This window comes from Neoarius graeffei, chromosome 27, assembly GCF_027579695.1.
Source record: "Neoarius graeffei isolate fNeoGra1 chromosome 27, fNeoGra1.pri, whole genome shotgun sequence".
Lineage (NCBI taxonomy): Eukaryota > Metazoa > Chordata > Actinopteri > Siluriformes > Ariidae > Neoarius > Neoarius graeffei.
In genome coordinates this window covers 27,208,819-27,221,940 of record NC_083595.1, presented here as the reverse complement: position 1 = coordinate 27,221,940, position 13,122 = coordinate 27,208,819, and the positions used below count along the sequence as shown (strand labels likewise).

Genomic DNA, 13,122 nt, shown 5'->3' with positions numbered 1-13,122 from the left:
ATTATCTGTGAACACAATTCACCGTGCCATCCGCCGTTGCCAGCTAAAACTCTATAGTTCAAAGAAGAAGCCGTATCTAAACATGATCCAGAAGCGCAGACGTCTTCTCTGGGCCAAGGCTCATTTAAAATGGACTGTGGCAAAGTGGAAAACTGTTCTGTGGTCAGACGAATCAAAATTTGAAATTCTTTATGGAAATCAGGGACGCCGTGTCATTCGGACTAAAGAGGAGAAGGACGACCCGAGTTATCATCGGCACTCAGTTCAGAAGCCTGCATCTCTGATGGTATGGGGTTGCATTAGTGCGTGTGGCATGGGCAGCTTACACATCTGGAAAGACACCATCAATGCTGAAAGGTATATCCAAGTTCTAGAGCAACATATGCTCCCATCCAGACGACATCTTGCATTTTCCAACATGACAATGCCAAACCACACACTGCATCAATTACAGCATCATGGCTGCGTAGAAGAAGGGTCCGGGTACTGAACTGGCCAGCCTGCAGTCCAGATCTTTCACCCATAGAAAACATTTGGCACATCATAAAATGGAAGATATGACAAAAAAGACCAAAGACAGTTGAGCAACTAGAATTCTACATTAGACAAGAATGGGTTAACATTCCTATCCCTAAACTTGAGCAACTTGTCTCCTCAGTCCCCAGACGTTTACAGACTGTTGTAAAGAGAAAAGGGGATGTCTCACAGTGGGAAACATGGCCTTGTCCCAACTTTTTTGAGATGTGTTGTTGTCATGAAATTTAAAATCACCTAATTTTTCTCTTTAAATGATACATTTTCTCAGTTTAAATATTTGATATGTCATCTATGTTCTATTCTGAATAAAATATGGAATTTTGAAACGTCCACATCATTGCATTCCGTTTTTATTTACAATTTGTACTTTGTCCCAACTTTTTTGGAATCGGGGTTGTATTCCCCGTGTCCGAAATCACTCACTACTCACTGTATAGTGGACTATATTTTGTAGTGCTGTCCGAATGTATAGTGAGAATTATTACACCCTATATAGTGGACTCATCCCACAGTGCATCATGAAAAGTAGTGAACAAATGATGGTCACTAACCAGGCATCATGCATTGCGGTCACACTGAAAAAAAAAAAGCGTGTTAAGGGTGAATGGACAGAGGAAGAAACACATTATAAACGGACATTCAAGTACAATTAAAAATAGTAAAAGAATAGAAAATAAGCTAAAATAGAGTAAGACAGATCAAATACAAGAATAAAAGTTAGAGTGCGGAGCGAGGAATTAATCAAAAGCCTCAATTTGATTTAATAAAAGGCAGCGGCGAAGAAGAAAGTATTCAGCCTTGATTTAAAAGAACTGAAAGATGCAGCAGACACAAAGTACTTTGTATTTATTAATGTAGGAAATATGCTCAGTATAATATGGATTTATCACAGAAATACATACATGTATTTATTATTTTGGAAACCCACCAGCCGACTGATCTGGCACATTTTAATTGTGCGACAGTAATGACGTAAATAGGCAAGGCAAGGCAAGTTTATTTATATAGCACATTTCATACACAATGGCAGTTCAATGTGCTTTACAGAAGTAAAAACAAAAACAGTAAACACTAGAGAAATAAAATAATTTTATTTTTATTCTAAAACAATTAATTAAAAGAATTAAAAGAAAAGAATAAGAATTAAACAATAGTAGAAATAAAATAATAAAATAAAGTAGAAATAGGAGGAGAAAAAAAAGAAACCAGCAGAATAGAATAAAGAATAAAATAGAATAAAGTTAAAATTAAAGTAAATTTAAAACCTGCAGAGAAAGTAAAAATTATAAAAAAAAAAAGAAGACAATATTAATTATTTAACAGAAAGCATCTGAAAACAGCTTGGTCTTTAACCTAGATTTAAAACTGCCAACAGCAGGAGCATTTTTAATGTCCTCTGGCAGTTGGTTCCATAGCTGTACTGCATAGTAGCTAAAAGCTGCTTCACCATACTTTGTTTTAACAACTGGTTTTAATAGTAAATTTTTCTGTTTTGATCTGGTAGATCTGATTGGGTTAGGCCGCTGCAACATATCAGAGAGGAAATTGGGCCCTGTACCATTTAGAGATTTGTACACCAGCAGCAATGTTTTAAAGTCAGTTCTGTAGCTTACTGGAAGCCAGTGAAGGGACCTTAGAATTGGAGTAATGTGCTCTGTTCTTTTTGTTCGTGTGAGAACCCTCGCCGCTGCATTTTGAACCAGCTGAAGTCGTTTGATGGTCTTTTTTGGCAGGCCTGTGAAAAGGGCATTGCAGTAATCAACCCTACTAGAGATGAAGGCATGTATTAGTTTTTCCAGATCATTTTTTGACATAAGTCCTCTTAGTTTGGAAATGTTTTTTAGGTGATAAAATGCCGTTTTAGTGATTGCTTTCATGTGACTGTCAAAGTTTAGCTCGCTGTCAATGAAAACACCAAGATTTTTAACCATTTCTTTAGTTTTCATCCCTTTTGTGTCAAGAATAGTGGTAATCTTGAGTCTTTCATCTTTTTTTCCAAATAGAATTACTTCTGTTTTATCTGTGTTCAGCTGAAGAAAATTTTGTGACATCCAGCTATTGATTTGATCGATACACTGGTAGAGACATTCAAGGGAGGCATAATCATTAGGTGATAGAGCGAAATAAATTTGGGTGTCATCTGCATAGCAGTGATACAAAATTGAATTTTTATTGATAATTTGCCCAAGTGGGAGCATAACAGTGCGGCAGAGTAGTGTCCGAAAGTGTTTTTGTTTTTTTGTTTTTTTTCCCTCCATTTTACCAGTGAGCTCACTATATAGTCCTCTATATGGTAATTCCCTATATAGCGAGTAGGGAGTAGTGAACGAGTGAGTGATTTCGGACACAGGGATTGCCTCAGAGTTTAGATTTTACATGTTTGTTTTCCTGACTCACAGAATTCCTCCTGTTTCTGTTTGTCTTTATAGGACACACAGGACGACTCGTCATTGCTTTGTTCAGCACTAGTCTACTGTTCCTGCTCGCTCATGTCTGTTTCCAGATCTGTCTCTACACAGTGCCTGGCCTGGATGATGCCCTGGGACATAACTGTGAGTAAACAGCACTCACGTCTGACTCCTGGAATGAGGAGGGCGTTGTTCAGTGGTGTATAAGGATTGTTTTAGTCTTGATCCATTTGCTCTCTCTTTTTTCCCCCCATTATTATTATTAATTTGCACTAGCAGCGCTGGGCGAATTGTTTCTCTCACTCAGGATCTTTCTACTTTTATTATTATTATTATTATTATTATTATTATGTTTTAGGATGCTATTTCTCCCTCAGTTTTCAACCAATCCTCACCAAATTCCACATGAAGAACACCTCTAGGCTGAATGACATTGCTATGACTTTTGGTGCTGATCTGGATCACTGATCTGGAATGACCCATGAAAAACAGGATTTGTTTCGATCACTTATAACTGTCAATTTTCATGATTTTTTTTTCAATCAGTTTTTATCCCCCCGCTGGCCAAAAGGCCCAAAGGGGGATTATGTCGTGGCGATGTCCATCCGTCCCGGAAAGGGTTCTCACCTTCTGAAATCAACTCCTCTCACAATTTTTGGAGGAATTTCACGAAACTTGGCAAAAAGGCTTTGTTACAAGACAGTAATATGCATATTGCAATTCTGTTTTCAATATATTGTAGCGGGGGCTATTGTGCTCTCAGAGCACTCGTTTTATTTTGTTCAGGGCAGCAGGGCGCAACTTTTTCTCACTAAACGTCATTCTCTGTCTCTTACCGTTCCACATCTATAGGGTACGGTGACCAGACGTCCCGGTTTGAAACAGCTAGCGCCAATTACTGTGACTTTTGTCACAGTCTCTATCTTGTTGTTATTGTTATTATTATTATTAATATTATTATTATTATTAGTAGTAGTAGTAGAAGTACTGATAGTAGTACGGTATATGGCAGTCCATTGTGTCTGATGACGACTAAGAGGTGTTTAGCATTTGTTTGCTCGCTTATGAGCTGCTTTCCCTGCATTCGAAATAAAGTTGTGAACGCATCTTTCACATACAATATTTGACACCAACTGCCCGTGACATGATTTGTGTTTTCTCCAATATTCCTCCTCCCTTTTCTCCTCAACTTTTTTAACTGATTCTTTCACAATCTTTTTCCAATTGTATCTGTCTCTGGCTTTCTGCTCCCAATTGTTCATTTCACAGTCTATTCATTTAAGGTGTCTTTTCATTACACCTTTGTATCGCGATTTTTGACCCCCTGCATTCCCTTTCCCTTTGCAAAGTTCTCCATATACTGTAAAACCTTTTTTATTAGCCTGCTTTCCTCCATTCTTACCCCATCGTAGTTGTGATGAGATAACCATGGCTTCCACACTTGACATCTTGGCTCTTCTTAGCACATTGGTGTTTGGGACTTGATCAGACCAGTGGATTGTGTTAGATGCCTTATTTAAACGTTTGTGAGTTTTCTTATGTGCCTTTGATGCAGGGTCGCTGTGTCAATAGAATACAGTAAAGCTGTTAAGACTACTGCTCTGAAGACTTTTAACTTGGTTTTCAGTGTTATTTTATGGCTGTTCCAAAGCTTCCTTTTCAGTTTTCCTGGGTAAACTGCAACCGGTGGTGAGTCTCAGGTCCAGGAGGACTTGAGTATTGGGGAAAGTGGAGTTACAACTTAATCACCATTGCTCCCAGGTCCGCTCTGACCCGTAGTGGTAGTACCTGCCTGGGTTCCAGCTATGGGTTAAATAGTACATCACCAATAAGGCGCTGGCAGCAGGGCGCTTTTCGGTGCAATGTACCGAACAGGGTCAATGGCACACCACCTTGAGTGGCTTGCGGAAGAGCCACTCAAATGGCCAATGGATGGCATCACTCGGCAAGTCAGTTGTCACTGCAGGGCAAGTTCCATACCCGTCAGGTCTGTGGCACTGTCTCATGGAGGTCCAGAGAGACAGCACGATGAGGGCAAAACATCATTTGTCTTCCCTTACTGTGCAAGGTGCCTCGTTAGGAGAGGAAAATAGTATGTGAGAGCTCACAAGGCCAGGCATTCCATGGCGGCTTGGCCAGGTCGTTTGTGCCGCTGCTGTGGGTGACTCTGTCGCTCTGGTGTGGGCCTCATGGCCCATCTGCGTTTCTGTGCATCCTAATGAAGCTGTCATCATCACTAGCGATGGACAGCCGATGATGACAAGGATGCTGAGACAGTCTGGATAGTAGTAAACGTCTGCTGTAATCATAAAGCCTGTCCTCATACTGAACTCTTTTGCAGTTATAAACTCTATTTTTTATATTGCCACCGTCTGGTGTCTGGCTCCTCTCAAGGTTTCGTCCTTATGTCTTCTCAGGGAGTTCTTCTTGCTGCTGTGACCTCAGGCTTGCTCATCACGGGTCTAAACCGACATGCAAATATCTGTCATTTGAATTGAATTGAACAGGCAATTCCCACAGTCATGATGCATTCAGATTCAATTTATATAAAGCCTTTCCTAACATCCGGTCTAAAAAAATCCAGAAACAATTGAATGAGACACAGAAACCAATTTTTAGATATCATTTACATCCTGCCACACCTTTTAAAGATGGATAGGCATCGTGTTGAACCAATCTGACTCAGCAGGTTGACCCCGGAGAGTCAGTATACAATACTCACATGACATATTTTAGCAATTATCATCTGGTGTTGCGGCACACGTTTACATTTCCGTTGACATTTATCAACTTGTAAGTCTCTTCCAGAGCACTTCTATCCTCATGCTAGTGCAAATCCAGGATAAAGACAATCAAGTTTTTTTTTTTTCCTCCAGGGAAGTTATTACAGCAAGAAAAGAAAACATGTTGAGGGAGATTTTTTTTGTTTTGTTTTCTCATCTCATTCTCATCTCATTATCTCTAGCTGCTTTATCCTGTTTTAATGAAATAAGTGCTGATTCAAAGGCTTGGTGAGGAGGTACAGTGGTGCTTGAAAGCTTGTGAACCCTTTCGAATTTTCTATATTTCTGCAAAAACCTCAAACATCAGATTTTCACACAAGTCCTAAACGTAAATGAAGAGAACCCAGTTAAACAAATGAGACAAAAATATTATACTTGGTCATTTATTTATTTATTGAGGAAAATGATCCAATATTACATATCTGTGAGTGGCAAAAGTATGTGTACATTTGCTTTCAGTATCTGGCGTGACCCCCTTGTGCAGCAATAACTGCAACTAAACATTTCTGGTAACTGTTGATCAGTCCTGCACACCGGCTTGGAGGAATTTTAGCCCATTCCTCCATACAGAACAGCTTCAACTCTGGGATGTTAGTGGGTTTCCTCACATGAACTGCTCGCTTCAGGTCCTTCCACAACATTTCGATTGGATTAAGGTCAGGACTTTGACTTGGCCATTCCAAAACATGAACTTTATTCTTCTTTAACCATTCTTTGGTAGAACGACTTGTGTGCTTAGGGTTGTTGTCTTGCTGCATGACCCAGCTTCTCTTGAGATTCAGTTCATGGACAGATGTCCTGACATTTTCCTTTAGAATTCGCTGGTATAATTCAGAAGTCATTGTTCCATCAATGATGGCAAGCTGTCCTGGCCCAGATGCAGCAAAACAGGCCCAAACCATGATACTACCACCACCATGTTTCACAGATGGGATAAGGTTCTTATGCTGGAATGCAGTGTTTTCCTTTCTCTAAACATAATGCTTCTCATTTAAACCAAAAAGTTCTATTTTGGTCTCATCTGTCCACAAAATATTTTCCCAATAGCCTTCTGGCTTGTCCACATGATCTTTAGCAAACTGCAGATGAGCAGCAATGTTCTTTTTGGAGAGCAGTGGCTTTCCCCTTGCAACCCTGCCATGCACACCATTGTTGTTCAGTGTTCTCCTGATGGTGGACTCATGAACATTAGCCAGTGTGAGAGAGGCCTTCAGTTGCTTAGAAGTTACCCTGGGGTCCTTTGTGACCTTGCCGACTACTACACGCCTTGCTCTTGGAGTGATCTTTGTTGATCGACCACTCCTGGGGAGGGTAACAATGGTCTTGAATTTCCTCCATTTGTACACAATCTGTCTGACTGTGGATTGGTGGAGTCCAAACTCTTTAGAGATGGTTTTGTAACCTTTTCCAGCCTGATGAGCATCAACAACGCTTTTTCTGAGGTCCTCAGAAATCTCCTTTGTTCGTGCCATGATACACTTCCACAAACATGTGTTGTGAAGATCAGACTTTGATAGATCCCTGTTCTTTAAATAAAACAGGGTGCCCACTCACACCTGATTGTCATCCCACTGATTGAAAACACCTGACACTAATTTCACTTTCAAATTAACTGCTAGGGGTTCACATACTTTTGCCACTCACAGATATGTAATATTGGATTATTTTCCTCAATAAATAAATGTCCAAGTATAATATTTTTGGCACTTTCAAGCACCACTGTAAGTCTTCAGCCAGCTGTTAGGACAGCCAGAGGAAGTTCATTGCTCCACCTGTGTGCCAGGACAGAGAAGAGTCGTAATGCATGTGGTGTAGCAGATACACCCTCACAGTAATGCTGTGTTTATGATGCACCATAAGTGATGATGTGCAAGCTGTAGTAACGTCATTTCCCACCTCGGGAAGTGGTTAGATGCACAAAGTAGAAAATAAACATGGATTCCTCCATAAAATGTCTCATTTGTTTGCTCTGTCAGAGCACTTAAAGCTCATAAAAGCTACTTTAACTCCACCTTTACAGTTACAAGCCTGAGTGGCTACTGGAACTGTTCTATTATTGAGCTTTAAACATTGATATAAATACGTTTAGTTAAACGTGAGTGTCGTTAGTCTTATAGATTTAACCAAATACTACACTCACCGGCCACTTTAATAGGAACTTGTTCTTGATTCTAAGATTCCTGTTCTTGGCTGCAGGAGTAGAACCCAATGTTGCATGCTGAGATGCTTTTCTGCTCACCACGGTTGTAGAGTTGCTATATCCTTCCTGGCAGCTCGAACCAATCTGTCCATTTTCCTCTGACCTCTCTTATCAACAAGGCGTTTGTTTCCTCCCACAGAACTGTCGCTCGCTCACTTAATGTTGTTTGTTTTCCGCACCATTCTGTGTAGACTCTTGAGACTGTTGTGTGTGAAAACCCCAGGAGATCAGCAGTTTCTGAAATACTCAAACCAGTCCATCTGGCTCAAACCAACACCCATACCACAGTGAAAGGAGGTCACACTTTGAGATCACAGTTTTTCCAATTCTGATGTTTGAACATTGCGAACGTTAACTGAAGCTCTTGATTTGTCAAGATACGGGCTGATTAGAGAACGGCATCAAACAGCAGGTGGATGGATGGGTGTTCCTAATAAAGTGGCCAGCGAGTGTATGTCTCCATATTAATTGATCTCGATCCTGTTTATTCCGTTTAAACGTAGAGAAGGAGGACTTTATACTGCTCACATCGTGAGCGTCCATGTCGAGTTGTCATCAGTCAGTAAACAGCGAAGTCACTGCTAGTTAAGAAGTTGATCCCAAGCTGACGAGTTGAAATTGAAAGTTGGGTGTGTTTTCGGTGTTTTTTACTGGTTGTAGGTGCAGAATTACAAGTTGCAGGGGAGCCTGGAAAGGCTCTCATTCACACCTGAGACAACCAACTAGCAATTTCCCAGCAGACACCGTGCTCTTCGTAAAAGGTGTAGCAGACCATAAATTGTATAGGATTCACTTGTGATTGACTTCAAATTTGGATCAAACTCTGGATTGTAATTTTGACAGTTTAAGAATGGCAGCTTCTGTTCGGCTGCGCTGCAATATTGGCTTTTGCACTACTGATTTTTTTGTTTTGTTTTAATCCAAACGAACTGTTTAACAAACGTCTCGTCGTCTTCCGCTTTATCCGCGGCCGGGTCGCGGAGGCAGCAGTCTGAGCATGGAAGCCCAAACTTCCCTTTCCCCAGACACCTCGGCCAACTCCTCGGGAAGAACACCGAGGCGTTCCCAGGCCAGCTGAGAGACATAGTCCCTCCAGCGTGTCCTGGGTCTTCCCCGGGGCCTCCTCCTGGGGGGACATGCCTGGAACACCTCCCCAGGGAGGCGTCCAGGAGGCATCCGAAAGAGATGCCCGAGCCACCTCAGCTGATTCCTCTCGATGTGGAGGAGCAGCGGCTCTACTCCGAGCTCCTCCCGAGTGACTGTGCTTCTCACCCTATCTCTAAGGGAGCTCCCAGCCACCCTGCGAAGGAAACTCATTTCGGCCGCTTGTATCCGCGATCTTGTTCTTTCAGTCATTACCCAAAGCTCATGACCATAGGTTCCTTTATAAACGTTCTGCTGCTGTTTTGTAAAATCATGGTCAAATGAATGAAGGTCAAGTGTTTGTGGTGTTATTTTTGTTCGCATTCTCCTTGTTGACTTGGTCATTGTCGAATCCAGTCCTTGCGTCTGCTGTTTTAATGTTGAGTACCAGTCAAAAGTTTGGACACACTCATTAATGTGAATGAGGAAGTGTGTCCAAACTGTCTACTTGTATGAAGAAATTGGTTGGTCCATTTTTATCCCCTGCTGGCCGAAAGGCCCAAAGGGGGATTATGTCGTGGCGATGTCCGTCCATCCCGGGAAGGGTACTTACCTTCTGAAATCAACTCCTCTCACAATTATTGGAGAAATTTCATACAAGTTGGCAGGATTCTTTATTATATGTCGGTAATACGCATATTGTAATTTAATTCAGTTCAGCCACATTTTACCAGAGTTACAGCCCTTGATTACCAAACTTGTACTTTGACAGTTTCATGAGGGTGTATTAAGCACTTATAGCATCGATATAGTTGCCAGCGGTGGATCTCGTGCTCTCAGAGCACACTTGTTACACTTGAGTCTTTGTGAACATTGCCATAAACACAGCTCACTGTGATTGTGTTCTTCACAGGTAGCACATGGGAGACTCTGACGAGGCACATTGGGGTGTCCAGGTATGTACATAAATTATAAAATCTGTTAAAATAATACTAAAAAGGTGTATTGGGTCATTACATTGCAGTTTGTGAATGAGATGATGATATATTAATGTGACGATAACCGAGTATTGTACATAATATCCCTCATCAAAAAAATCTCCCGTGCAGGGATTGGCCAAGGATGGCGCATGTGACGTAAAATAGTTCCACCATTTGATTAAGCAATGTATCTCGTGACGTCAAAAAAAAAAAAAGAATATGGTGTGAGTCAGTCATGGGCTATCCTGGATATACCATGAACTGATGTCACAATTTCAAGCTACACAGCCGATTCGTGTCACAGCTGTGGCTCCGCGAACATTTCTGTGTGTAGATCTCCGCATCATGATCATACCTGAAGAGGCAGACATGCGCAGGTCAAAGGTCGCTCCGACATAAACAACAAACATGGCTGCCTCCAGTGAGTTTATGCTGAGATTCAATCTCAACACTTTGTTTGAATTTTTTTGATGAGGGATATAAATCTAATATACTATGCACTGAGAGGCTCTGGGAATTATGGATTCTCTGAGGTGACTGGCATAGGACTATTTTCTGAGGGGCCAGTCACCGAAGAGAATCCATAATTTCACCCGGAGCCTCTCAGTGCATGGTATATTAGATTATTCTATCCACATTCACTGGATATGAGCAATTCTGCACTCTGATTGGCTACTCCACTACTAGGCTGTCAGCTCATATACTGTGAGTAGAGAAAAACAAAATGGCGGAGTGTGTTGCTGAACCAGCCAGGGACGAAATAAAAACTCGACTTGAAAACAAAACCTCAAAAAATACAAAAAAAAGGCAACAAAATATGGAATGAAAGTATTTTAATGGTAAGAACGTATCTTTTTTTTATTCATTTTTCAAGAATTATTATTATTATTAGTAGTAGTAGTATAGCATTTATTCACAAATTGTTCCTGTCATTTCACTGGTTTGTTTACATTCTTCATCTTCAAGCATTAAAATTTGTTGAATTTTTTTTTTTAGCCTGGTTCAAAAGCACAAAGAAGTGTGAAAATTACAGAACTGAAATGTCCAAGGAAGAGTTAAATAAATGTCTAAAGCTATTCTATACCTCAGCACGACAGCAAGACGCCACTTTCTATCAAAAAAACAACATGAAAGTCAATTCGTGCAGCCATTGATAGGTTTTTAAAAAGTCCGCTGAAGCAGAAATGATTTTGTCGGATGTTTTGTATAAAGTTTTTGTTTATTGAATTTGCTGAAATGTGAATTTTGGTGGTTTGGAGAGCATGTCTTGCGCTCTCTCTCTCTCTCTCTCTCTCTCTCTCAAGGTTGGAGTGGTAAAACTTGTACTCTATGTAAAGAGGGGGTAGTGGGATGGGATAATGCATATTTGCACTGGCTTGCACATTCCTTTGCACATTTCGTTTAACTCATGGTGTGTGTGTTTGAGAGTGCGTGCGTGTGTGATTGTGAAAATTGACGCTGCTATGTATGCTTTATGAGGCTATCCACTTCTATTTTACTGGTCTAAATCACTACAAATTGCTCTAATGACAGATTTGGTGACATTTCCTGTACATTTTATTTATCTTTTTTATTACATCCACCTGCCAAGGGACTTCAGGCGGAAATTAGCATGTACTGCTATAACCTGGTACAGACATCTGTCCTTACCACAAGGATAATGTTTAATTTGTACACTGTCCCTTTTAAAAAAATAAAATAAACTCTAAATAAAACTCTAAAAAACTCTAAAAATAAAAATCCTCTGTTTCTCAAAATCCGGTGAATGTGGATAGAATAAAACCGTTATTCCACTCAATCTCATCGTACATGGCTTATAGACGACTCTGCGCTACGCGCCTCGTCGGCCATCAGTTCATGTACAACTCGATTTTGTGGAATAATCGTTAATTATACTGAGATATTCAAGGACCATAATATTGTAATCAAGGCCAGTTTAAAACTGTTTCCTCAGCAATTTCTTAGCTACCATGTTTTCAGGATAGATTTTGTCACATATAATAAGTAGCAAATGGACAGCTGGCTTTCTGATATGTCAAGATTGTAGCAGACAATGTTGGCACCCTTTGTGGATTTATATGACGATCGCAGAATGAAGAAACAAACTAAATAACTCGAGGTCCTACACTAACGACGAGACAACTCGTTAGTGAAAGTGAACACCTCCAGCTCAAATGAAAACACATTTTCCTGTTACTAGGAGGCAAATACCGAGACCCCCAGATCTCAGACCATTTGTTTTCGACTTTAGTGGACGCACCCCGGGATTTACTTTGTGCTAGTTCTTTGATTTGATTTGATTTGTGACCCTTGTTATCCTGCAAAAAATCCTGCAGGAAGAAGAGACCAGAATTTTTGTGCCAACTTTCCCAAAAATCTCCAATCTATGGCCAACCATCACAGACTCAGGCCAGATATCAAAACACTGGCTGTCGTTCTGTAATGTAACCCTGGCTTGTTTTAACAAGTTGCTTGTTTTGGATAAACCTAAAGGAAGCGGCCCTTGTATCTTTCTTGACGACGTTTAACGATTCTTAATAACGTATTTAAGATTGTAAATGCTGTAACTCCTAATAATCCATAATAAACATTCAGAATCTGACAGGAAATGTCTGTTTGTACTTGATTTAATAAATGCACAGCTCCGTTGCTGTTTGATCCATGACACAGTAGTAGTAGTAGTACATGATGAGTGATGCTGACGAGCTAATCATCTTGGCTTCCCCTGCAGAATCCCGCTGGACGATCCCTGGAACGCTGTGCGTCTCGTTTCCCCGGACCTGGGTGTGTTCATCATGTCTCTGATCACCATGGTGCTGTGTAAGCGTTTGCTGAAGAGGAAAGAGGCAGGGTCAGTGGCGCACAGCGTCCATCAAGAGGTAGGTGGACTGCAGTTCACGCCACATATCCTCCCGTCCTCCTGTTTCCTGTTCTCTCTATGCAGCCTGTTCACTAAATAGAGTAGAACGTAATCTGCATTTCCAGTGCAGAAACCTTTGTTTCTCCACGAACATTTTAGAAACTTGGAAAGTTTGTGAACTGTACACTACCGTTCAAAAGTTTGGGGTCACCCAGACAATTTTGTGTTTTCCATGAAAAGTCACACTTTTATTTCCCACCATAAGTTGTAA

The 13,122-nt window shown here is 40.7% G+C and overlaps 1 protein-coding gene across 1 annotated transcript in view; it reads left to right on the top strand.

Annotated features, from left to right (window-relative positions):
- Positions 1-13,122, top strand: part of piezo1 (piezo-type mechanosensitive ion channel component 1) — a 353,209-nt gene that overhangs the window by 183,752 nt on the left and 156,335 nt on the right. Inside the window, exons 3-5 of the mRNA XM_060911720.1 lie at positions 2,967-3,089; positions 9,925-9,967; positions 12,723-12,870. Of these exons, the coding sequence (XP_060767703.1) occupies positions 2,967-3,089; positions 9,925-9,967; positions 12,723-12,870 (314 nt within the window). The remainder of the gene's footprint in view (positions 1-2,966; positions 3,090-9,924; positions 9,968-12,722; positions 12,871-13,122) is intronic.